The sequence below is a fragment of the Orcinus orca genome, chromosome 9 (genome assembly GCF_937001465.1).
Source record: "Orcinus orca chromosome 9, mOrcOrc1.1, whole genome shotgun sequence".
Classification (NCBI taxonomy): domain Eukaryota; kingdom Metazoa; phylum Chordata; class Mammalia; order Artiodactyla; family Delphinidae; genus Orcinus; species Orcinus orca.
In genome coordinates, this window is record NC_064567.1 from 92533830 (window position 1) to 92559884 (window position 26055).

The 26055-nt window shown below is 40.7% G+C and overlaps 1 protein-coding gene across 2 annotated transcripts in view; it reads left to right on the forward strand.

Annotated features, from left to right (window-relative positions):
* The first annotated feature begins 3903 nt into the window (after positions 1–3903).
* Positions 3904–26055, forward strand: part of CDK13 (cyclin dependent kinase 13) — a 110965-nt gene continuing 88813 nt past the window's right edge. For both annotated transcript variants that reach the window (XM_004263324.4, XM_004263325.4), the window contains exon 1: positions 3904–5313. In XM_004263324.4, the coding sequence (XP_004263372.1) occupies positions 4091–5313 (1223 nt within the window). In that variant the 5' untranslated portion in view covers positions 3904–4090. The remainder of the gene's footprint in view (positions 5314–26055) is intronic.

Genomic DNA, 26055 nt, shown 5'->3' on the forward strand with positions numbered 1-26055 from the left:
TTCAAAATAACAATAACTTCATCATATAGTAACACAACTAACACATTTAAATGCAAGAAACTATCTTTACAAAACAAAAATATTAGAGGATTAATGTTTTTACCTTTCTATAGATCTCCTTTCGACTGGTTTAGTAGGACTGAAACTGATTCTCGTATCAGCCTTTTAATGCAATTTGTTGCAATATGTTATTTTGGTGGAAATGTATGAAAAAGACATGTTGGAAAAGCGAGGGAGTATTTTAATAGCTTTTCCAGACAACTGTGGTTATTCTTTGATACTACACCAAAACTCCACAGTAGTTTCTTAATTAATTAATTAATTTATTTTTGGCTGCATTGGGTCTTCGTTGCTGCGTGCGGGCTTTGTCTAGCTGCGGCGTGGGGCTCCTCTTCACTGTGATGCGCCAGCTTCTCATTGCGGTGGCTTCTCGTTAAGGAGCACGGGCTTCAGTAGTTGTGGCACACGGGCTTAGCTGCTCCGCGGCATGCGGGATCTTCCCGGAGCAGGGCTCGAACCCGTGTCCCCTGCATTGGCAGGCGGATTCTTAACCACTGCACCACCAGGAAAGTCCCCACAGTAGCTTCTTAAAAGGTTAGTTATAAAGTGGAATCTGAGAACAGATCTATGAACTTTTTGTATGGTTACATTAAAACACATCAGTCTGTCCTGCACTTTGAATGAATCTTTTACTCATGATTTTGTAACATCATCCATTAGTCAGTTGGAAAGTATCAGGTCACTGACTTAGGCAGATATTCCAAATGTTTACACATTTCAGAAACTTAATACCTTAGAACACTCTAGAAAACATATGAACGCACAAGCACACATTCCATTAGCCATCAGAACAATGATGTCATCACATGTCATGTTGCCTCTGGAAAACTCCATAGTGCATTTGTGAAAAAATAAGAATGATAAAGACAAATCATGTCTTACTATGAAAATAGCTTTGATTGCATGATTCATTGAAAAAGCGTTAGTCTCAGGCCACACTTTAAGAACAGCTGATTAGGTATGTTATGACCCATTAGATAAACAAAGAAAGCAAAAAACTTACCACCTCCTTCTCTCTCTCTTAAACCAGTAGACAGTATGTCATAACACACAAACAGTAAAATACTAAAACACAGTCCCAAGTGGCAACTTCAAGTCTCTTTACACGAAGATAAGTAGACAAGCTTATAGAAACAGATGGCTTCTAATTTAAAGGTCTTTCTCATTTTTTGGAGTTTGAACCCTGTTAATCATTAGTATTTCAATGCATGGGGGGCAGGTATCTTTGGGGAGTTCAGAATGCTTCGCTTCTGCCCCTTTTCCCCATCTCACCCCCCCAGACTCTTTGCAGAAACATATGGGGTGGCAGAACCCCACTAAAAATATTTTAGTATATGTTTTCTGTTTGCAACCTGGACTGGAAGCTACCCATTTACTTTGGAACATGTTTTCTTTGCAAGTATAGGACAGAAGATGATATTCTTACCTGGAGTTGGTCGTATGTGACGAACTGCTAGATAAATCCATTTTGCTCTCCTTGTTCTGTTACTCCAGGCTTTTCAAAGTAGGATGATGGGGCAGGTTGATCGTAATTTTTTGGAAAAAGCCTCTCGCTAACTGGTTTAGGTTGTAGGAACTTCAGGCAGCAATACTGCCAAGGAGAAACGTTTTTAGGCACCTTGTCCCTTACTTTTCTATTCAGTTTCCCAGTGCATTTACCACATCCTTCTGGCTGCGTGGTAGGTCCCACTGTGTGGCCCACCCGGGGCCTATCCTCCTGGGAAATGAACTGCCTTCAAGATTACCTACTCCTTTGCCTCCTCCTTTATTCTTCAGCAAACACCCTTTGTACTCTTTCAGTGAAGCCTGATTTCTGCTTAGGTGAGTCCAGACTGAGATACAGTGTTAGTGTATTAAAATTATTAAGGCATGAATGATGGATGGGTACCAAGTGTTTAAGAACTAAGAACCAACCGATGCACTGAACAAATAAACTTGAAAACGGGTGACTACATGTAGCCATTGAATGCACTGCTCAGCTTCTCTTTGCAACCATATTAAACTCCCACAAGCCACTAATAAGGACCTGCTGTGTAGCACAGGGAACTCTACTCAATACTCTGTAATGGCCTATATGGGAAAGGAATCTAAAAAAGAGTGGGTATATGCGTATGTATAACTGATTCACTTCGCGTACACCTGAAACACAACATTGTAAGTCAACTATAATACAATTAAAATTAAAAAAAAAAACAAACCCAAACCAATAAGCCATTTAAGTTAAGGCTAACCTGGTAATGCAAGAAATGAGACGTGAGGTCACCGAATGGTTACGCTTTGCAGCCCCACAGGTTTGGATAGTTAAGGTGAAAGAGGGTGAAGTGCCAAGAGGGCAGCTCTCATTTGAGCGAGATGTTTTGACTTCAAGGCCGCCGGTAAAAATTTTGGGGTTTCCCGGAGTTCCTTTCGACGTTTCATTATTCCTCGTATTAACTTTTTTTTTTAAACTTCAGTGTTAATGGAAGCGCCAGACTGGGATTTCCAACTGTGTTTTTAGGTCAAGATGGGGCCTGGAACTTGGGTGTACAAGAGATAGTTTAAGCTACCGCCATCTCCGCCCTCTTTTGCAGGGTGCCCTCTCCCTCTTTCGCAGCTGTTCCAACCTCCGTCCGGGCTTGGCTGAGAGGAGACGACGGGGTGATTATCCAGCCCAGAAGGCCATTAATGGCATTATTCCTGAGTCTCCAGATTCTTGCTCTCGCCGTGCGGCGCCTGCGAAGATCCAGAGCCGGTGCTGCGCGCTGGACGCAAGCAACAGGCACGACCGGCGCCCCGTTACCCCGAGACTCTCCAGCTACAACAGTGGGCGGCGCACGAACCCTCTCCTTTCTTTAACTCTTCTTCACAGAGTCCCACCCCCATCGGAAGTGGAGCCGTCTCTACGTTCCCTCACTTCCGGGCCAGACGCCCGTCGCTTGGCGGGAGCGAGCACGCCCGTGCGCGGCAACTTTGTTCCCGCCTCCTTTGCCCCTGACACCACTCACCTTGGGCTTTCTCGGAGCGCGACGTGCGTGCGCGCCCCCGGCCTTGCGTCAGGGCCGAAGAGGGGAAAGGCCGAAAGAGGGAGGCTAGAAGGAGGGGTTGTGGAGGTTAGGGCCCAACCAGCAAGTCCCATCTCCCTCCCTCCTCCTGACGAGGAGCGGAGAGGGAAGGGGAGGAGCGAGCCGGGCCAGCCGCGCACACCAGGAGCCTCCTCGTGGAGGCGGGGGGGGAGCGGAGGAAAGGGGCAGCACCGCCACCTCTGCTCGCCGCGCCGAAGGAAGAAGAAAGTCAGGGCCCATACCCACCCCCACAGACTCAGAAACGCCCCCCCCGCCCCCATCTCCCCGGAAACAGCCCCCCGCCCAGCCCCGCACACTCGCTGCCCCAACCGTGAGCCGCAGCCCGGTCGCCCCCGCCTCGCCCCGCCCCGCCGCCCGTCCCTGCGGGCCGCAGAGTGCGCGAGGCCTTAGGCCGGGAGTTGTTGTCAGGCCCAGGCCACTTCTGAGGCGCCCGCCGTGTGTCGCCGCCACCACAGGAGGACAACGTCGACGAGGAGAAGGAGGCGGCGGAGGCGTGTTGTTGTCTCGCCCACTCCCCTCCCCTGAACTCGCACCCAACGTCAGGGCCCGATGGAGTGAAGCGGAGACGAAGGTGGTACTTCCGCGTTGCGCTGCCCGAGCCGAGAGCGCGGCCGAGGTCGCTCTCCCCCACCCCCGGGGGCACTTGGAGGACTCCGGACTCCCCCGCAGGTCAGCGCCCGGCGCATCTGGTGTTTTTGCTGCCGAGGCTAGGAAGACGAGCACGATCGGGAGCTCCTCCACCCGGATTCCCTGCTTCCCTCGGGCCCGGAGGCCGCTGCGTACCCCACTGTGATCTGGAACCCAGGGACCCGAGTCCCGACCCGGATTATCGTGGCGCGTCTCCCGGCCGGCCCTGGTGCTCGGTGTCCCTCCGCCACCGCCGTTCCCGTTTCCGGCGGGGGAGATGGCCAGGATCTGACCCGGGAGGAGGCCGCACCCGCGCCGCGCTCTGCGGCGGGCTCTAGGCGATGCCGAGCAGCTCGGACACGGCGCTGGGGGGAGGCGGGGGCTTGAGCTGGGCGGAGAAGAAGTTGGAGGAACGCCGTAAGCGGAGGCGATTCCTGTCCCCTCAGCAGCCGCCGCTGCTGTTGCCGCTCCTGCAGCCGCAGCTCCTGCAACCGCCGCCGCCCCCGCCGCCTCTGCTCTTCCTGGCTGCTCCCGGCACGGCCGCCGCCGCAGCCGCCGCCGCCGCGGCCTCCTCCTCTTGCTTCAGCCCGGGCCCCCCTCTGGAGGTCAAGCGGCTGGCGAGAGGCAAGAGGCGCGCAGGAGGGCGGCAGAAGCGGCGCCGCGGGCCCCGCGCCGGGCAGGAGGCGGAGAAGCGTCGGGTCTTCTCGCTGCCCCAGCCGCAGCAGGACGGCGGTGGCGGTGCTAGTAGCGGCGGGGGTGTGACCCCGCTGGTGGAGTACGAGGATGTAAGCTCCCAGTCCGAGCAGGGGCTGCTGCTGGGGGGGGTCAGCGCGGCAACGGCGGCGACGGCTGCCGGGGGAACGGGGGGCAGCGGCGGGAGTCCGGCCTCCTCCTCCGGCACCCAGCGGCGCGGGGAGGGGTCGGAGCGCAGGCCCCGCCGGGACCGCCGCAGCAGCAGCGGCCGCAGCAAGGACCGCCACCGCGAGCACCGGCGGCGGGACGGGCAGCGCGGCGGCGGCGGCGGCGGCGAGGCCTCCAAGTCCCGCAGCCGCCACGGGCACGGCGGCGAGGAGCGGGTGGAGGCCGCCAAAAGCGGCAGCAGCAGCAGCAGCGGCGGCCGCCGGAAAAGCGCCTCGGCCACGTCCAGCAGCAGTAGCAGCCGCAAGGACCGAGACCCGAAGGCCCACCGGAGCCGGACTAAGTCGTCCAAGGAGCCGCCGTCGGCCTACAAGGAGCCGCCCAAGGCCTACCGGGAGGACAAGACCGAGCCCAAGGCCTACAGGCGGCGGCAGCGGTCCCTGAGCCCGCTGGGAGGCCGGGACGACAGCCCGGTGTCCCACAGGGCCTCGCAGAGCCTGCGGAGCCGCAAGTCCCCCAGCCCGGCGGGAGGCGGCAGCAGCCCCTACTCGCGGCGTCTGGCCCGCTCCCCGAGCCCCTACAGCCGCCGCCGCTCCCCCAGCTACAGCCGCCACAGCTCCTACGAGCGGGGCGGCGACGTGTCCCCCAGCCCGTACAGCAGCAGCAGCTGGCGCCGCTCCCGGAGCCCCTACAGCCCTGTGATCAGGTGAGTCCGGCGTCCCGGGGTCTGTCTCGGGCTGGGCCGGCCAGAGCCCCGGAGGCAGGGCAAGAGGCTATGGGGCGCTGCAGCATTCCAGTCGGCCGGCGAGGCGAGAAAACCTCACCTGGCACGGGGCTTCCGGTGGGGAGGGGCGTTTTCGCGCGCCCCAAGCACCTTGTGGGGGCTTCGGAGGGGACAAAGCAACAGGTCCGGCAGAGTTTCTCCTCGCTCTGGCGGGGAAGGGTTCTGAGGAAGGGTTCACCGTTTTAAAGGTGTTGCGTTAATCCATTTAAACGGGTTTCTCTAAACTGCTCTTTGCTTTTCCAGCGCAGTTGCTTTGGGTCAGCCTGGAGGGTGATTTGTCACAGTTTTGAAAGCCCTCCGAAGAGGTTTCGTTGCTGGAGACTTAGGAGTGGATTGCAGTTTAGGGAGTAAGCATTTGTAAAGGAGAATCGGCGCCAGGTGCTGATGTCAGAGTTAGATGTGGGTTGCAAATGTTTCATATGATTAGTACAGCGGTGGGAAAAGCAGCCTTTCTGTCAAGTTCATTCTTTCAATATGTGAAAAGGCTTACGGTTCTTAATTCGTAAGATAAGGAAGATACTCATTTTATGGTATTCTTGTGTGGAATAGTTTTTTTTTTTTTACCTGATCTTCCAAAGTCATGATTTTAAAAAGTAGAAAAAAATGATGAGATTGTGGTTTCTGTGTTGGTTTGTGGTGACACCTAGTTGCTAATAATGTAATATAAACATAAGCTAGTTGGTGTAATCCAGTGTAGCCACCGAGTGAATGGCTTAGTACTGGACGTTTCTTAAGCTATCACACTATCTGCTAGCACTTTAAATTACTGTTTACACTTACTTTAAAGTTAACTAGACCTTTAAGTGTCAGGATCTTTGTTCAGATATCTCTGAAAGGTATACTTTAGTTAAATTGGAGTAATTCTTTAATATAGCTGTTAATACCTTGCCTGTTATATAATGCTGTTCTCCAAAAATGGTGTGTGCATTGATATATATTTATCTGTTAAGCAAAATGAATTAAAAGTAACTTCTGAGGATATTACAGGTTCTTAAATTCTTTTAGATGTCTAGAAACTCTAGGCCTTATAGTTTAGGGTATTACGAATTGTTTGCATCCGTTGTTTTTTCCTATTGGTTTTACTTTTCAGTAATGCCAAGCAGCTGCTGAGTACCTCTAAGCACGGTTATGTTGAATCTCAATGCAACATGTGTACCAGTAAAATTAGATCTCTTTGAAGCGTCAGCCTAGTAAGTGTAAAGATGTGATGCGAGTGGAGATTTGTGTGCGTTTGTCTTTAAACCAAACCAGCTGTATAAATCTCTTCATTCTTGCAGGGTTCAAGCACACTTTCAATGCTAGTTGATGCCTTAAGCAAAGGCTATCAACATTGAAAACTCATTTCACCATATCTAGCTTCTGTGTCTTGTACGAGTTTATATTTTACTTTAATTAAAATAGGTTTGCCAAAAGGCTTGCATTTTTTGCAGATGAATTTGTTTTTGACGGAGTAGGTCAAAGTTTCAGTGCTTTAGAGAGCAATTTTAAGTGTATGATGCAATTTTAGGAATGGATTTTTTGTTTATCAGGCCTTTTAGTTGCTGGATACTTCAGTGAGGTCCTTTATTATCTGATAGTGCTGTGTATTTTATATTTATTTCAGAGCAGTGGTATGTGCATTTGGGATTATTTGTATTTAGCAAATATTTATTGAGCACATATTATATGCCAGGTACTGTTTTAAGGACTGGAATATAGCAATGAAGAGAGACAAGGTCCTTGCCCTCATGAGGCTTGCATTCTAGAGGACCATTCATTACTGAATCTTTTCCTGGTGTCTGTGTTGACCACCAGTGTTTCTAAGTGGTTGGGTTTGGAAGAAGCTTTAGAATATTTTGGCCAACATTCCTGACATCCAGCCTTTTGGTTGTGTGCCTGTATACATCTAGAGGTGGGAAGATGTTACTTTGAGACAGCTTATTCCATTAGATTTGGGACTTTCTGGTTTGCCCAGTGTCTTAGCAACACCCTGGGAGACTCAGTTTCCTAAACTGTAACAGCGAAATACTTGGTTTTGTTTTATTATTCCAAGGATTAAATGAAAATTTGTGTTTTATGTACACTTAAAATTGGTGAATTTTGCTGTACTTAAATTACATCTCAATAAAGCTGATTTTTTTTAAAGGGAAAAAAAGATTTGTGTTTTGCAAAGTGTAGAAATATTACAGACTATTACAGAAATGTAACGTGGTGGAATTTTTATTGAATAGCTTGAAATGCTAGAATTCTTCATATTGAAACAGAAATCTGCCTCCACGTAACTTCTACTAATTGCTTCAAGTTTAACTTTTTGGAATAGTTCAGAGCAAACCTGTATGCTGCCTCTTCAAAATGTAAAGACAGTTGTTTTTTTTTTTTTTTTTTTAATTTATTTTTGGCTGTGTTGGGTCTTCGTTCCTGTGCGAGGGCTTTCTCTAGTTGTGGCAAGCGGGGGCCACTCTTCATCGCGGCACGCGGGCCTCTCACTATCGCAGCCTCTCTTGTTGTGAAGCACAGGCTCCAGACGCGCAGGCTCAGTAGTTGTGGCTCACGGGCCCAGTTGCTCCGCGGCATGTGGGATCTTCCCAGACCAGGGCTCGAACCCGTGTCCCCTGCCTTAGCAGGCAGATTCTCAACCACTGCGCCACCAGGGAAGCCCAAGACAGTTGTTTTGTCTTTTCTTCTCTGGGTCAAAAAACTCATTTTTCATACAGTTTTTGATTTCACATTATATTATACCTAGTTTGTCAAATGTCCTGCTTAAAATATGGGGCCCAGAATTTATAGTTAAAATAGTTGATTGAAGAACTTGATTTTTAAATATAACAAATGTGTTATTACTGTTTTGGAATAACTAATTGAACTATCTTGTCCAGCTTAATGCAAAAAGTTTTGTTTAAGTCATTGTGATAGGTGGCCCATGTTGTTTAACGAATAGACTCTTGGATTGCGAGCTCCATGAAGGCAATTATCCTGTCTTGATGACCGTTGTATTCCTAGTGCTCAGTGTAGTATCTGGCACAAGTAGACTCTTAATAATTGTTGAATAGGTAAAGGAAGGAATGATGGCGTTTATTGAGCATGTGAAATATTGTGGGCCTGGATATATAAGGATTTAATAGAGACTGTGTGTTTTGCTATAGGAAATAGCAGAGTGGTCTTTTTCCAGCCCACATGGAGCTTATATATGAATGAATTGTCACTGTAGATATTTTTAAGGAAATGCATGCACATTCAAAATGGTATTGAGACCATGGAATGAAGATTTTCTCTGTGTTAGTTCCTAGAATAAAACCTCTCTATTCTATTGACTTCTACTTCACAACCTGCTCTTTGCCACCATCTGAATCTTCAGCCCTCTGCTGCTCATGCTTTTCATCAAGTCCCTTCTTAGCTTTCCTTTTTCCTCTGTATAACCGGGTTACCATATTTCCTTTGCTACTTGACTGTTGGGGTGTGAGAAGTCATATAATTCTGCTGATAGGCCTTATAATAAATGTGCAGGTGGACTGAAGAGAGGGGCTGTTCAGAATGAGAGGCAGTGGTACTGACATTTAGGTTTTACTGAACGCCAGGCATTGATAAATACTTAACATATATTCACCTCCAAAACCCATGTTGGGGTTGGAACATTCCTGTTGATAGATTGGGAAACAGAAGCTCTAAAAAGTTAAGTGATTTGTTCCAAGGTCAGCTTGGATTCAAACCCTGGGCTGATTCTGAAGTACCAGCTCTTGATATTGTGCTGTATTGAACCTCACATGGGGTTCAAGGGAGCTGACCACCTCACTTAATGATCTGTTTTGCTAAAATTCACCCCCTGTTTGGTTATTTATGTGTTAATTTGTTTCCTGGCCATCTTTGCAGCATTTTGAAGATTAAAAAAACCAAATTCTTCTAAAGGTTCTTTCAGCTCATTTTGTCTTTTAATTTGTAGGTTTTATGAATAGGAGGCTAAAAACATTTTTTGAAGACACTAATAATAGTTATTGAGGGTTGTTTTGCCATGGGATGTCTTGGTCTGAAGTCACTCAAGTCAGACCAGTTACAATCAGTACAATAAATTGTTATATATAATTGATTCTCTCTCTGAACCTGTGGAACTTCTCTTCCACCAAGAAGCAGCAGAAACCTCTGTTATGGAATAATATTGAGACCCTGAGAATCTAAAGATGGGCATACCCTAGATGGAAATTTAAATGAATTTATTAGTATTCATTTGCATATGATACGCAGTATTTCTTGTTGTGGATTATTTAGTGTTTTGTCCTAAAAACTAGTGCTCAAAAATATATGAAATGAAGACATTCCAGAATTCTAAAAAAGCTATTACTCATAAAATACTGATTTGATATGTACTTACTGGAAATAAGTCATGAATATCCTTAGATGAATTGAATTCTTAAAATGCTTTTCAAAAGTGTTAAAAATACAGGATAGTTGGATAAATGCAGAAACACTCAGAAGGAATGGGAATTTAAGTGAACTGTCTTAAGTCTCCAAACTGTAATCCTTTCATTCCCAAGATGGGCTTGTGTTTTGCTGCTTCTCTGACCCAACCTTGCCTGACATTTACATCTACTCATTCTCTCACATTTTTGTTATAACACTAATATTTATTCCATTTCCAGTACCTTAGTTCGGGCCCTCATTTGTAATCAGACTTCCTGTTATTCTTTTCTTCCCAATTCATTCTTTATTTAGGAGAGTTTGCTGAAAATTTTGGTTAGATTGTATCACTTCCATTAATTAAGTCCAAATTTTCTAATGCATTGTCAGGTAATGCCTTTTATATCTGGTCCCATTCTATCAGAGTTCCATTTTTAGAGGCACTTTTATTTCTCTACATTTTTCCTTTTGCTGTTCTTTTAGCTTGAAATGCCTTTTTTCCTCTTCTCTGCCTCCAGCTTTGCATTCAAAACCCAGCTCAAATTCCACCATCTTGAGACCTTTACTCCATTCATCCAGAAAAAGTTAATTCCTTTCCTTATATTCCTACGGCACTTTATTTTATCTTTGCTGTAGAGCTTTTAAAAATTTGTGTTTTTCCTACTAGATTGTAAGCTCCTAGAGGACAGATTCCAAAGTATATTTATTAGTGGTTGAATTAATTTGAATATTTTTGTCCACAGATTAATGCAAACCAGCTTTTGCATAAATGCCAGTTATATCTCTAAATTTACTTGCTGTTTTGGTTTACGTATACTCTAGGATTGGGGGAGTAATTGTTTTGATTTATAAGGAGAAAATTTAAGAACCCTCCCCCTTCTAGCTCATGCTTTACTGGAATGAGTCAAGGATGCTGGGAGTCACTTTTAGTGTGAACAGAATAAATTCAGGGACTTCCCTGGCAGTCCAGTGGTTAAGACTCTGCATTTCCAATGCAGGGGGCATGGGTTCCATCCCTGGTCCGGGAAGTAAGATCCCACATGCTGCCTGCCCAGCGCTGCCAAAAAAAAAAAAAAAAGAATAAATTCATACTTAGTATTTATATTTGTACTCTGTTGTATGATCAAGATAAAGGATCTGTTTTTCTTGGTGAAAATTTTCTGAGTAGACTGTATGTCAAGCTTTTATTTCCTGACTGAAAAATTAATAGCTGTTTTTGAGAAACCAGCTGAAAATTAATGTTGCTTAGTATTCATATTTATGGTCATTTAAATCTTTTCTCTTATTCTGTATGCTTTCTATGAATATCATTTAAGTTTTTGTTGTTATTTTTGTTTTGGGTTGGCTTTGTTTCATATGTAGATATCTGTAAACTTTAAAGTGGGTGTTGGAAGCAAAAGTATTATGAAAAGTATTACTTATTCGCAGTGATTTTGTTCCTTGAATTTCTGCACATGCAAATTATGGTAGAATCTAGTGTTCTTAATATATTTGGAAAATAAATGTAGGTTAGAGGATTAAAGTCTAGGTTAAAAATTGGAATTTGCATAAAATGGAAATGAAAAAGGTGGTGAGAGGAACTGAAAACGAAAGTAGTTCATGGGCTGCATGCCCATTTTCTGTTTCTTTTCCGTTTTTTGCATTTTCAGTTGTATAGGGATACTTTCACTGAAGTATTTTATTGACACTTCAAACTTAATTTATCCACCATTAAATTATTTCACTTCTCTTGGAGTCATTTCTTTTTCTGATATTGCTCTTCATTATTTTTCACATATCTACAAAGAATAATAGAGGCTCATGGTAGAAATTTTGTTAGTATAGAAAAGTATGAGATTAAAAGTCCCTTTGAATCCAGCTAACTGAGATGATCATCCCCATGACATTTTGATGAACATTCTTCTAGACTTCTATGCGTATATGCATAAGGACATAGGATTTTACATAACATACTACAATGCTATTTTGTACCCTGTACTCCACAGTATATTCTTTATATTGGCTCCTAGTATTCTGTTGTATGGATATACCATAACTTCTTTGGCCAAGTCCATTTTGCTAGATTCTTATTTTTTTTATTTTTTGTTTTTTTCTATGTTTATGCATCTGTCGCAGAATTTTTGTGTGCATTTGCCCATTATCTCCTCTAGATTGGATTTCCTAGGGATAAAATTGCTGGGGTCAAAAATGGTTTACAGGTTTATAGTTCTGATACACTGTCATATTGCCCTTTCAGAAGGCTTTTACCAATTTATATTTCCCAACAGTGTGAGAATGCCTGTTTCTTCAGTCCCACCATTGCTTGGAGTTGTCAGATGTCCCGTTATTTTTTTTCATTTGTGTTTCTTTAATATCTAATAAGGCTGCCTTTCTTTTCATCTGTATGTTGGATGTTCTGATTTCTTGATTCATTATTTGATGTTTTTCTAATTTATAAGAGCTCTTTGTAGTAGAGATATTAAGTGTTTTTTGTGGTATTAGTATTTTTGTGAGTCTTTTAACCTTGTTTATGTAACGTCTAGTTTTAAGAACTTTTTGATTTGTGTGTGCTTGTGCACGTGTTTTAAGTGGCAGTAGTTTCTCCCAAGCATCCAGTGCCAAAACCTTAGTAATACTTACCTCCTCTCCCTCCTGAGTTCTACTGAATTGCTTGTTCTAATTTCTCCTTCTGTAATGGTCTTTGGTCTACTCTGTTTTTTTAAAATTAATTAATTAATTATTTTTGGCTGCATTGGGTCTTCATTGCTGTGTGTTGGGTCTTCATTGCTGTGCTCAGGCTTTCTCTAGTTGCGGCGAGCAGGGGCTACTCTTCGTTGCGGTGCGTGGGCTTCTCGTTGCGGTGGCTTCTCTTATTGCAGAGCACGGGCTCTAGGCACGTGGGCTTCAGTAGTTGTGGCATGTGGGCTCAGTAGTTGTGGCCCACAGGCTCTAGAGCACAGGTTCAGTAGTTGTGGCGCACAGGCTTAGTTGCTCCATGGCATGTGAATCTACCTGGACCAGGGCTCGAACCTGTGTCCCCTACATTGACAGGTGGATTCTTAACTGCTGTGCCATCAGGGAAGCCCTGGTCTACTCTTACTTAGTTCGAAACTCTGTAGCTTACATCCTTATTGTTGATTCTGATTGCATTTGGGCTTTTTCTCTTTGAGCCCTTCCTGTTTTCTGCATTGAAATTAATCTCAAAATGCTACTTTGATTCTGTCATTTTTTTGTAAAACATTTTTACAGAGTCAAATTCTTGAACTGGGCATTTAAGATTCTCCACCATAGACTAACCCAAAATAACCTTATTTCTCACTGTATGTGTTGATGACAATACAAACTGGACTCCTTACCATTTTAAAAACATGGAGTTGTAAGCCCCCTGTACGTTAGTTTATGCCCTACCCTCAATTGGCCAATCCTACTTGTCCATTTTTTCAACCGTAGTTCATGTGTCACCTTATCTATGAAGCCTTCATTAATCTCATCCCAAAGTGATTTCTCTTAATGCTTATTGCCCCGAGATCACTTTTATGAATACTTATTATATCCAGGCTTGGATTAATTAGAGTTCTCCACCCCCACCCCCGTATATTGGACATGTTTCATTCATTCTTTTTTTTTTTTTTTTAACATCTTTATTGGAGTATAATTGCTTTACAATGGTATGTTAGTTTCAGCTTCACAACAAAATGAATCAGTTATATATATACATATATTCCCATATCTCTTCCCGCTTGCGTCTCCCTCCCTCCCACCCTCCCTATCCCACCCCTCCAGGCGGTCACAAAGCACCGAGCTGATCTCCCTGTGCTATGCGGCTGCTTCCCACTAGCTATCTACCTTACGTTTGGTAGTGTATATATGTCCATGCCTCTTTATTGCTTTGTCACCATTTACCCTTCCCCCTCCCCATAGCCTCCAGTCCATTCTCTAGTAAGTCTGTGTCTTTATTCCTGTTTCACCCCTAGGTTTTTCATGACATTTTTTTTTTCTTAAATTCCATATATATGTGTTAGCATACGGTATTTGTCTCTCTCTTTCTGACTTACTTCACTCTGTATGACAGACTCTAGGTCTATCCACCTCATTACAAATAGCTCAATTTCGTCTCTTTTTATGGCTGAGTAATATTCCATTGTATATATGTGCCACATCTTCTTTATCCATTCATCCGATGATGGACACTTAGGTTGTTTCCATCTGTGGGCTATTGTAAATAGAGCTGCAATGAACCATTCATTCATTTTAAAAACTAGTTTTATTGAGGTATAACTTTACATATAGTACAGTTCACCAGTTTTAAGTGTGCAATTAAATAGGTTTGATGAATCACCACAATCATGATAACTGGAACATTCCTATTGCCCCCAAAAGTTCCCTGTGCCTCTCTGCAGTCCGTCCCCTACTCTTACCTGTGGTCCTTGGCAACCACTAATTTACTTTCTGTCACATTAGTTTTACCTTTCTTGATGTCATATAAATGGAATTATATGGTATATAATCTTTGTTGTCTGCCTTTCACTTAGCCAGCTTTTGAGATTCACTGATGTTGTTGCATGTTCCAGTGGTTTGTTCCTTTTTATTGCTGAGTCATATTCCATTTATGAATATACTGCAATTTGATTATCCCATTACCCAGTTGATAAACAATTGAGTTGTTTCCAGTTTTGAGCTGTTATGAACAAAGCTGCTGTGAACATTTGAATATAGATCTTTTGCTTTTATTATTTGTGAGCAAATTAGGGCTGGGACTACTGTGTTGTATGGTTAAGTGAATGTTTGACTTCATAAGAAAATGCCAGCCTGTTTTCCAAAATGGCTGTACCATTTTGCGTTCTAGTCAGCTGTGTATGAGCATTCCAGTTGCTTCACATTCTCACTGAGACTTCAGTTTTTGTCAGTCTTTGATTTTAGCTGTTCTAGTAGAGGTAGAGTGGTATATCATTGTGGTTTTATTTGCAATTCCCTAATGACTAATAATGTTGAGCATCTTTCTGTATGCTTATTTGCTCTTCATGTCTTTTGAGAAGTGTCTTAAAATGTTTTCTCCATATTCTTTATGAATTGGGTTGTTTGTCTCATTGAGTTCTGTACATATTCTGGATACAAACTCTTTATCAGATACATGTTTTGCAAAGGTGAGCCACTGGCTCACCTTTCCTGGCTCACCTTTCCTTAACAGTAATTTCAAAAGCAGAAGTTTTAAATTTTCATGAAATCTCATTTGGCAATTTTTTCTTTTATGATTTGTGTTCTTTGTCATCGCCTGTGTCCTCAAACTTTGCCTAACTCATGTTCACAGGTTTTTTCCTCCTTGGGTTTCTTTTTAACTTTTTTTTTTTTTTTTAATTGAAGTGTAGTTGATTTACAGTGTTGTGTTTCTGGTGTACATTGAAGTGATTCAGTAATTTATATATACTTTTTCATTATAGGTTATTATGAGATATTGAAAATAGTTCCCTGTGCTTATACATCCTTGGTTTTGTAATATACATCTTTAATTTATCATAGTCTACCTTCATGTATAATATAACATTACAAGAGCATGCCTCCATTTTCTTCTTCTTGTCTTTTGTACTGTTCTTGTCGTATGTTTTATTTCTATATATGTATAACTTATGTATGTTATGTGTAGACATGAAATTTAAAATGAGAAAAGTCATTTACCTACTTTTATACATACCTTTTCAAACATTTCTCTTTCCTTTGTGTAGATCCAAATTTTAATGTAATATTTTTCTCTGGCCAGAGGGATGGCTTTGAACGCTTCTTTTAATGCAGGTCTGCTGTTTTGTCTGTCCGAAAAAGTCTCCATTGTGAAAGATATTTTTGCTAGGTATGGAATTCTGTATATATGTATTTTTCCTCCAGGGTACTTTGACTTATTTCACTCCTGGCTTGTGTAGTTTGACGAGAGTTTCCATAATAATTTGTTTTTGCATCAGCCACTGGATTTTTTAAAAAATTTATTTGTTTTTATTTATTTATTGTTTTTGGCTGTTTTGGGTCTTCGTCGTTGTGCGTGGGCTTTCTCTAGTTGTGGCGAGCGGGGGCTACTCTTCGTTGTGGTGCGCAGGCTCTAGCGCACGCGGGCTTCAGTAGATGTGGTGCACGGGCTTCGTTGCTCCACGGCATGTGGGATCTTCCCGGACCAGGGCTCGAACCCATGTGCCCTGAATTGGCAGGCAGATTCTTAACCACTGCGCCACCGGGGAAGCCCCAGCCACTGGATTTTTAAGTTCCATGAGTTTCTTTTTTAATCTTAGTGTCTCTTAAGCACCTGCCACCTGTTGTATCTATAGGTGATAGATACCTGACAAATAATATTAAATTGATTTGGATAATAAAATATCCAGCACCTCAGAATTTATAAACAATTTCACAGGGATTACATTGAATGTGGAGATTAACTTGAGAGTATTCCTATCTTAATAATGTTGTCATCTAATACGTGAAAATGCAATGTCTTTCCATTTATTTAGATTTTCCTTAATCTTTTAAATTTTTGAAAAATGTTTCAGGGTACAATCCTTGAACTACTTTGTTAAATTCATAGGTATTTTTTTTTAAGGCTATTATAATGGGTATTGTTTTTGTAATTTAATTTTGATTGTCCATTGCTAGTGTCTAGAACTACAATTAATTTTGCTATTAGCAGAGTCTAATATTGGCCTATGAATAAATTCATGATGACTAGAGTTAGACTAATCAAAAATATGTGCCTTCATGCAAATCAAGTATTAAGCCCTTCCTGTGCTATTCTCACCATCTTTCCTTTTTCTCTCTTCAAAAACACGTCTCAAGACATGATTCAGTGAAACATGAAGACAGGGTTATGCTCAGTGGATTAGAACTTGTTTGCCTGAGCAAATCTGCAGAAAGTCAGCCATCTGTCTTTTTTTTTTTTTAACTTTCAGTGTTCCATTAGGAACATAAAGGAAATACATTTTTAGAATAAACACGAAACATTTCAGTGTTATGTTATTTACTTTTTCTAGTTTTTAAAATAACTATACAATTTACTTTTATTTTAAATAGTACAATCAGTGGTCTTTAGTGTATTCACAGAGTTGTGCAACCATTGCCACTCATTTTAGAACATTTTAATCAAACCTGAAAGAAACTCGGTGGTAGTCACTCTGCATTCCCACCTCCCCAAGTCTCTGACAACCGCCAATCTACTTTCTTGTTTCTATGGTCTTGCCTTTTCTGGACATTCCATATAAATGGAATCATACAGTTTATGGTCTTCAGTGACTGGCTTTTTTCATTAAACTTAATGTTTCTAAGGCTCATATATGTTGTAGCATGTATCAGTACTTCATTCCATTTTTAGCAAAGTAGTGTTCCATTATATGGATATACCATATTTTACCATCAGTTGATGGATACTTGGGTTGTTTACACTTTGGTCTGTTATGAATAATGCTCCTTTGAACACTTGTGTACAGTTTTTGCATGGAGATATGTTTTTATTTCTCTTGAGTATATACCTAAGAGTGGAATTTCTGAGTCATATGGTAAGCTTATGTTTAACATTTTAAGAAACTGCCAAACTATTTTTCAGAGTGGCAGCATCAGTTTTTATATTCCAACCAGCAGTATGTTAGGGTTCCAGTTTTTCCACATCCTTGACAATAGTTGTTTTTTTTAATCATAGACATCCTTATGTTTAAAGTGCTATCTTATTGTGCTTTTGATTTCATTTCCCTAATGACTAATAATGTTGAGCATTTTTTCATGTGTTTATTGGCCATTTGTATATCTTTTGGGGGGAAATGTTTATTCAAATCCTTTACCCATTTTAAAAGCTGGTTGCCTTCTTATTGTTGAATCTTAAGAGTTCTTTATATATTCTGGATCCAAGTCCCTTAATATGACTTTCAACATTTCTCCTTCTCCTAGAGAGACAAACTCTTGTGTTTGGGAGAGTCAACTTTAATTTAGTACAAAGAAATGGAGTCTTCCGCAAGTAACTTGTTGGCAACCACTTGGGCCATTGTAGCAGTGTAACTTTGGACAAGTCACTTAGCTTTTGAGACATTGGTTATGGACCCAAAAGAAGAAGAAGAAAAAAGAATTTGCCTAGGGCAGCGGTCAACAGAACAACCAAAAGACTACTATGTGGTTGGCAGATCTTGTGCCTTGGGTTGGCTGGGCAGAGATACAGTATAAAGGAAAAGCAAAGACTTAGAAATAATACAGATGTGAATTTAGGTGGTAACTCTGGTGCTTTTGTAGCAGAGCAATATCAAGCAATTTATTTACTTATCCTTTTTGAGCCCTAGTCTTTCTACTTGTAAAATGGAATGAATAATTCCTACCTAATAACGAAAACTGGAAACAACCTAAGTACTCTGAATGGGGGGCAGATAAATAAATTATGGTACAGATAGTTGATTTGCAAATATTTTCTCCTGTTGTATCACTTTGTTGATATCTATTAAGCACAAAAGTTTTAAATTTTGATGAAGTCTAGTTAATTTTTCTTTTTGTTGTTTGTGCTTTGGTATCCTACCTAAGAAGGCTTTACCTAATTAAAAGTCACAAAGATTTGTTCCTATATTTTCTCCTAAGAGTTTTATAGTTTTAGTTCTTACATCTTGATCTTCTGTCTATTTTCAGTTAATTTTGTGGACTCTCAGTTCTATTCCATTGATTTACATGTCCATCCTTATGCCAGTACGACACAGTCTTGATTATTCTAACTTTGCAGTAATTTTTGAAATCAGGAAGTATGAACTTTCAAATTTTCTCTTTTAGATCGCTTTGACTTTGTGTTTATTGTCTTTTTTTTGTGGGAGCAGGGGAGGGTGGTGGGGATATCCTTTGCATTTCCCCACAAATTTTAGGTTCAGCTTGCCAATTTGTGCAAAAGAGGCAGTTAAGGATTTTCATAGGGATTGCATTGAATCTGGAGATCAGTTTGGGAGTATTACCATCTTAATAATGTTAAGTCATCTAATACCTGAACATGGAATGTCTTTCCGTTTATTTAGATTTTCCTTAGTATTTTCAATGGTGTTTTTTGTTGTAGGTGCAATCCTTGCACTTCTTTTGTTAAATTTATTCTTAGGTGTTCTATTTAAGGCTATTGCAATGGGAATTATTATTGTAAGTTAAATTTTGGGGGGTAAATTAAAAAAATTGTATTGAAGTATAGTTGATTTACAATGCTGTGTTAATTTCTGCTGTACAGCAGAGTACTTAGTTATATATATTCTTTTTCATATTCTTTCCCATTATGGTTTATCATAGGATATTGAATTAGTAGTTCCCTGTGCTGTACAGTAGGACCTTGTTTTGTAAGTAAATTTTGATTGTCCATTGCTACTGTGTAGAACTACAGTAGTGTTTTGTTTTTTTGTTTTTTTTGGCTGCTCCGCGCGTCTTTCAGGATCTTAGTTCCCCGACCAGGGATTGAACGCCGTGCCCTGGCAGTGAAAGTGCTGAGTCCTAACCACTGGACTGCTAGGGAATTCCCTACAGAAGATTTTTCTATATTGATCATGTATCCTGCCATCTTGCTGACTTATTAATTCTAATAGTTTTTTAGCGGATTCCTTAGGATATTCTATATACAAGATATGTTATCTGCAAATAGAGAATGTTTTATTTCTTTATTTTCCCCTGGTCTAGTTCTTTTTCTTGCCTAATTATAGCAGCTAGAATTTCAAGTTCAGTGTTGATTAGAAGAGGTGAAATTGGACTACCTTGCCTTGTTCCTGATGAGGTATGGAAAACATTTAGTCTTTCTCCACAAAATGATTTTAGCTGTGAAATTTTCATAAATGCATTTGTTTTATTTTTTGATTAAAGTTGTTTCCCTCAGAGTCTAATTTTTGGTGTCAGAAAAATTCCAGATGCTTTGGTTGTCCTTTATACACAAGCCTGTGTAATTATCCACTATTGTCCTATGGTGTCCTTTACACACAAGCCTGTGTAATTATCCACTATTGTCCTATGGGCTAGGAAAAGAGGAAGTCTCCTGTTTTGTAGTATGTGCGTAGTGATTGGCCACATCAGTTTCCTCATAGACTCTGCTGGAAGAAATGTATGAAAAATGTTTCATTATGGAAAATATATGCATTAAGGTTGATAGTTTCCTTTAGTTAGTGTTACTTAAGCATGCATGATTTTCTAAATTTAATTCTTTGAAGTTAAGCAGTTGGTGTACTGGAGTAAATAAATTGATACAACTTTTTTCATTTTTATTAAAGAAAGTGACAGTGTAAAAAACATTGTAAAATACTATACATTCTGGTTTGTAGTAATTTCTGGTTGTGTTCCTCTTTAAAGTTTTCTGTTGGTGTTTATCCTTAAATTTTTCTGCATTTTTCAGTTTTATACAACGAAATTTTGTGACTTTTTTTAACCTATACTCTTTTTATATTTAAAACATATGAAATGCTTGAAAACTGTACAGAGATGTAGCAAGATGTGAAAGCTACCCTTTATGCCCTTTTCATTCCCATTTCCTTCCAAATATATAACCGTGTAAATAGATTGGTGTACATCCTTTTTCTGCATATATACTTACATACAAACATATATACACATAAACATTAAGAATGTTATTGTGCCATAAGTGTTGTTTTTTACTTTTTTTTTTTTAACAGTATGATTTGAAGATCTTTCCAAATGGCTACATAGAATTCCACAGTGAAATCTATCAAGCTTTATTTAACCATCAACTGTTGGGCACTAAGCTGTTTTTTCGTTTTTTTTTTAATATTACAAACAGTCCTTTAAAGGATATCTGAATGATAACTTTTGACACATTTGGAAATGTTTTTGTAGGATATGTTCTTATAAGTGAAATTGCAGATCAAAAGCATTTGATAGGTACTACCGAATTGCCTTTTTTTAAAAGGCTTAGTTAGCAATTTTATATTCCCTCTGATAATTTATATGAGTGACCGTTTCTCTAAATTCTGGTGAATACTTGATATTTTCAGAATTTTTCTTTTTGCCATTGTGATGGTTGTAAATTTATTACCAACATTTTATTTTGCCTTTTCTGGTTACCAGAGAGGAGACAACGTTTAAATGTCTTAAATGGCCATTTGTATTTCTTCTGTGACTGAATTATTTTTTTAATCAAGAAGACCCTCTAGTTATTAAAAAGAAGGAATAAATATAGTTTTACATTAGAAAAATTAGTTTTGCTTATTAAGTCCCTGTGGGATAATGGATGTAAAATGTTTGGTTGTTAATAAAAGTAATAAATTTATCTCAATGTTTATATGAAGAAACTAGTTAACTAAATGGAATTCTGTCTCCTAAATCTTCTTAGTTTAAGTAGAATTTTATCAGTGGACCTATGCCTATTAGTTAACTAGCTGGGTATCAGTTACCCAAAGCATTCTGCTAGTATTTGCAGACATTCAGAGAAGTAGATAACTTGTTCTTTACTTTTATTAATCACTTCAGTAAATATCTTTTAACCTCTTATTATATGCCAGACATAGTTTTAGGCACTGGGGTTATAGTGGTAAATAAGACATTGGTGGAGAAGAGAGGTGTGTATGTGCTAATTTGTCTTTCTAATTTATCAACCTCACTATGAAGTTGATAATTAAATGGAGACCTAAATGACAAGCGTCAGCTATGTGATGATCTAAGCATCCCAGGAAGATAAAAAACAACGTTTTAAGGTATCAAATCAAGAAGAAGTGTGACTTTCATTTTCTTTTTTCTCATTTTTTAAAAAATTGAAGTATAATTTATTTACAATGCTGTGTTAGTTTCAGGTGTACAGCAAAGTGATTCTGTTATACATCTCTGTCTCTGTCTCTATCTCTATATATCTGTTCTCATTCAGCTTCTTTTCCATTATAACTTATTATAAGATATTGAATATAGTTCCCTGTGCTATACAGTAGGTCCTTATTGTTTATCTATTTTATATACAGTAGCGTGTATCTGTTAATCCCAAGCTCCCAATTTATCCCTCCCCTCCCTTTCCCCTTTGGTAGTTTGTTTTCAATGTCTATGAGTCTGTTTCTGTTTTGTAAATAAGTTCATTTGTATCATTTTTTTTTAGATCGCATATAAGTGATATCATATGTTTGTCTTTCTTTTTCTGACTTAACCTCACTTAGTATGATCAGCTCTAGGTCCATCCATGCTGCTGCAAATGGCCTTATTTCATTCTTTTTTATGGCTGAGTAATATTCTGTTGTATATACCTCATCTTCTTTATCAGTTCATCTGTTGACGGACATTTAGGTTGCAAAGCATGACCCTTTGAAGACACAGAAAAGAGGCTTGTGTGGCTGGAGCCTAGTGAGTGAAGGAGGGTATAATAAAGATGAGAGGCAATTTGGGTTTTGTGGATCACAAAAAAGATTTTTATTTTATTCTAAATGCATTGAGAAGCCATTGGAGAGTGTTAGGCGAAGGTGTGGTATAATCCAATTTATGTTTTTAAAAAACATAGATATAAAAATACAAGGCGGTATGTAACAAGTGTTATATGATTTCAGCAAATGAGAAGGTTACAGAGGAGATGGGACTTTACCTTGACCCATAAAGACAGATAAGATTTAAATAAATGGAGGGGAAGGGTGTAGTATGGTGTGGTAACAATAAATAATGCCTGGCTTTAAACTGGAAGACTTGCTCTTGAGTATTGACTCTTACCTTTTCATAGCTCCTGGCCTCTAAGTAAATTTCTTGACCCTCTTTATCTTAGTTCTTCCATCTGCTTTCTCTATGCCTTGGTTGATACAAAGAGCAAGTCAAATGAAAAATGCCTATAAAAGTATTTTGTAAACTGTGGGTGTCAGTGTGGTATGCTTGTTTATTTAATAAAAGACTACCATCTGTGTGTTCTTACGTTAAGGGTTGTGGAGTGATACAAAAATGAATTAGATCTGGTGTTTGCACCTTAAAGAGGATATAGGCTAGTAGATAATGTGGTAACGTCTAAAGTGCAGTGTTACGAATGATAAAGATCTTAAGAAGGATGTAGATAAGGTGCTATAGGGATTCAAAGAAAGGAGAGCTTGCTTTTTTCTTGGAGTTGGTGGTACGGCTTTATGAAGAAGGAAGGACTCTTGAACTAGGCCTTGAAAGGTGGATAGGACTTCAATAGAAGATGGAGAAGAGGATAATCTCAGTGGGTCAATCTGTGGGAGTAACGGTGTGGAGCATTAGGCAAATTCAGAACTTGATAAGGAAAGGTAGGTTAGGACCAGACAGATTATGCAGCACGTTAATACTAGACTAAGGAAGGTGAATTCTATTCAGTAGGAATACTACCAGCAAATATTTATTGAGCATCTGCCAGTGCCAGGTCTGTGCTAGTCAGGGCTATGAGAATTCAGTGATCTCAGTTTAGTTGGGGAAGACAGATTATTATTTTAATGAAATGTGAATGAAGTGTTGTAGGATCATAGTTCAAGGAACATCTGCAGCTGCCTGGCATAATAAGGGGAGGCTTTATAGAGGTGTGGTAGACATTTGTGCTTTGCTATGAAGTATCCCTTTGCTTAGCAGATAAAATAGGGAAAGAGAGAAACATGAGAGAAACATTCTAGACCTGACACTTTATGTGCTTTGGGATGGCTGGACAAGGTTTTGTGTGCAGTGCAAGGCTATGAAGAATTTTGATAGAGGGTAACTGAAAGATTCAGGTGGCAGTAAATTGGAAAAGGTAGAGACTCGAGGTGGGGAAACTGGTAAGGAGACTGTTACACTGGGCAAAGTAAAAGATGAGGTAGGACCTCATGTGAAATAGTAGCTAAGGGGATAAAGAGCCTCGAAAATTGGAGACATGCTTGAGATGCAGAATTGACAGGACTTGGAGATCAGTTGGATACGGGAGAAGGGAGGAAAGGGATCAGGTGGAATATAGAATGACTTCTGGATTTCTGCTACTTCAGTGGATACCATTGCCTGAGGATAGGGTATATTTAAGGAGAAAGCGGGTGGATTTGGAGAGGAAGCCTAATAGCTTCAGCTGTATTGTGTTGAAGGTGCATTTAGGATATTTGGGAGGGGTGGAGGATGACTTCGGGGGGTAATCAATGTTTAGGTGATAATTTAAGCCATACATATGTATGAATTAAGTTATCATGGGGACGTGGGAGAATGGATATAATGAAGAAGAGGAACCTTAAGGAGCACTGAGAAATGGCCATAGAAGTAAAAAAACAATCAGGAAAAAAACGGTAGTGGAAGTGGTTAGAAAGTGTTTTTTAAGGGTATAGTCAACATTGTCATCATAGATATTGATATTTTTCTTTCCTTTTCCCTTTATTTTTTCTCCAGAGGTAGGTCATTGATCACCTCAATAATTACAGTGAGGACATATAAGCCAGATTAGAGTGGTTTGAGGAGTATGTGGGGTGGATGAGAATTTGACTGTAATTGGAAGGAGACATAAAGATACAATATCAAGGTGCCATTTATTGCTTGTTTTTTCTTGTCTGTTTTTAAAGATCTTAGAGTCTTGAGTTATTTATTTCCTGAGGGGAAATAGTGAATAGACAGCAAAAGGTTGAAGTCACAAGTAATGGAGTAGCCCTAGAGGAGCCTAGCATAGAGCATCTCATCTCCTCCTCCCTAGAGGAGCCTAGCATAGAGCATCTCAAACTATAATGGGGATTTTGTTGAAATGCAGATTCTGAATCAGAAGGTCTGGGTTGGGGCCTGAGATACAGCATTTCTCATAAACTCCCAGATGAAGCTGATGCTGCTTTGGTTTGTGGGCCAAACTCAGAAGTAAGGATCTAGAGAATATGGGATTGAAAGTATTATTACAGGAGTTAGCCTTAGATAGAAAGAGGAACACCTCTGCTCTGAGATCAGGTGGAATATAAAGTGGATGGAGATACAGATTAAGTTTGCAGGCAGGGCGGAGCAACTAAGCCCATGTGCCACAGCTACTGAGCCTGCGCTCTAGAGCCCGCCAGCCACAACTACTGAGCCCACGTGCCACAACTATTGAAGCCCGTGTGCCTAGAGCCCGTGCTCCGCAACAAGACAAGCTACTGCAGTGAGAGGCCCGCGCACCACAACAAAGAGTAGCCCCCGCTCGCCGCAGCTAGAGAAAGCCCTCGCGCGTGCAGCAACGAAGACTCAATGCAGCCAAAAAAAAAAAAAAAAAAGTTTGCAGGCAGGAAACATACCCGATAACCTTTGTTTTTTTCTGTGAAAAAGAAGTAAAGTGATTTTAAGAAAGACTTTGGGAATATTGTGAGCTTGAAGAAGGTGTGAAGGTTTAGAATAGTTACTAAAAAGAGAAGGAAAGTGAGTGAATTTGAGACATGTAATAATCACTGAAAAGTGAGGATTAGTGTGGTTATGGTGTCTGTAGAAATAATTGGGGCAAGGAGAGATTTGATTTAAAGAGATCAGTTATTTTTAAGATGATAAGGTAACCTAGAGGAGAGGTAATGAGGTCTGAAATAGAACAGTGGCCTTGAGAATAGGAAGAGGAAGATGTGAATAATGGCCCCCTCAAAGATGTCCATGTGAACCTGTGATATGTTACTTTACTTGGCAAAAGGGACCTTTGTAGATTAAAATAGGGATCCTGGAGATGGAGAGATTATCCTGGATTGTAGGTCCTATGTAAACACAAGGGTCTTTGTAAAAGGAAGCAGGAAAGTCAGGGTCAGAAAAGGCCATGTGATGATAGAAGCAGAGGGAGAGAGGAAATGTGATGATGGAAGGACCATGAACCAAAGTCAGATGATGTGGGACCATGAACCAAGGAACGAACAGTCTTTAGAAGCTGGAAAGGGTAAGGAAACAGATTTTCCCAAGACTGTAGAAGGAACAAAGCCCTGGTGACATGTTGATCTTAACCCAGTGAGACTGATTTTGGACTTTTGACTTCCAGAACTGTAAGATAATACATTTGTGTTGTTTAAGCCACTAAATCTGTGGATAATTTTTTACAGCAGGAATAGTAAACATACAAGGAATTATGGATGTAAGGGAATGTAGAGTTAGAATCAATAAAATGAGACAGTTGATGGCATGTGGTATGGGCAGCAGAAAACTGGGAAGATTTCTAAGCTGGGTAAATGGGTAGAGGAGAGTGGTGAAATTAAAAATACAGAATGGCAGGGAGCAGATTTTAGAGGAAAGTGTTCACTTTGCATGTAAGTCTGGATTAGATACAGATTAGTTTTGAAACAAGGGGTAAATTTAAGAGGCTGCCATAGTACTGTTAAACTTAATAGAGCTGTTATAATACTAATACATGGCAAATTTTACAGGAATATTTAGAGTTTTGACTGAGACAGTGATTAAAGGGATGATTGAGAGAGACCGGTTTTTGAAAAATAATACCAC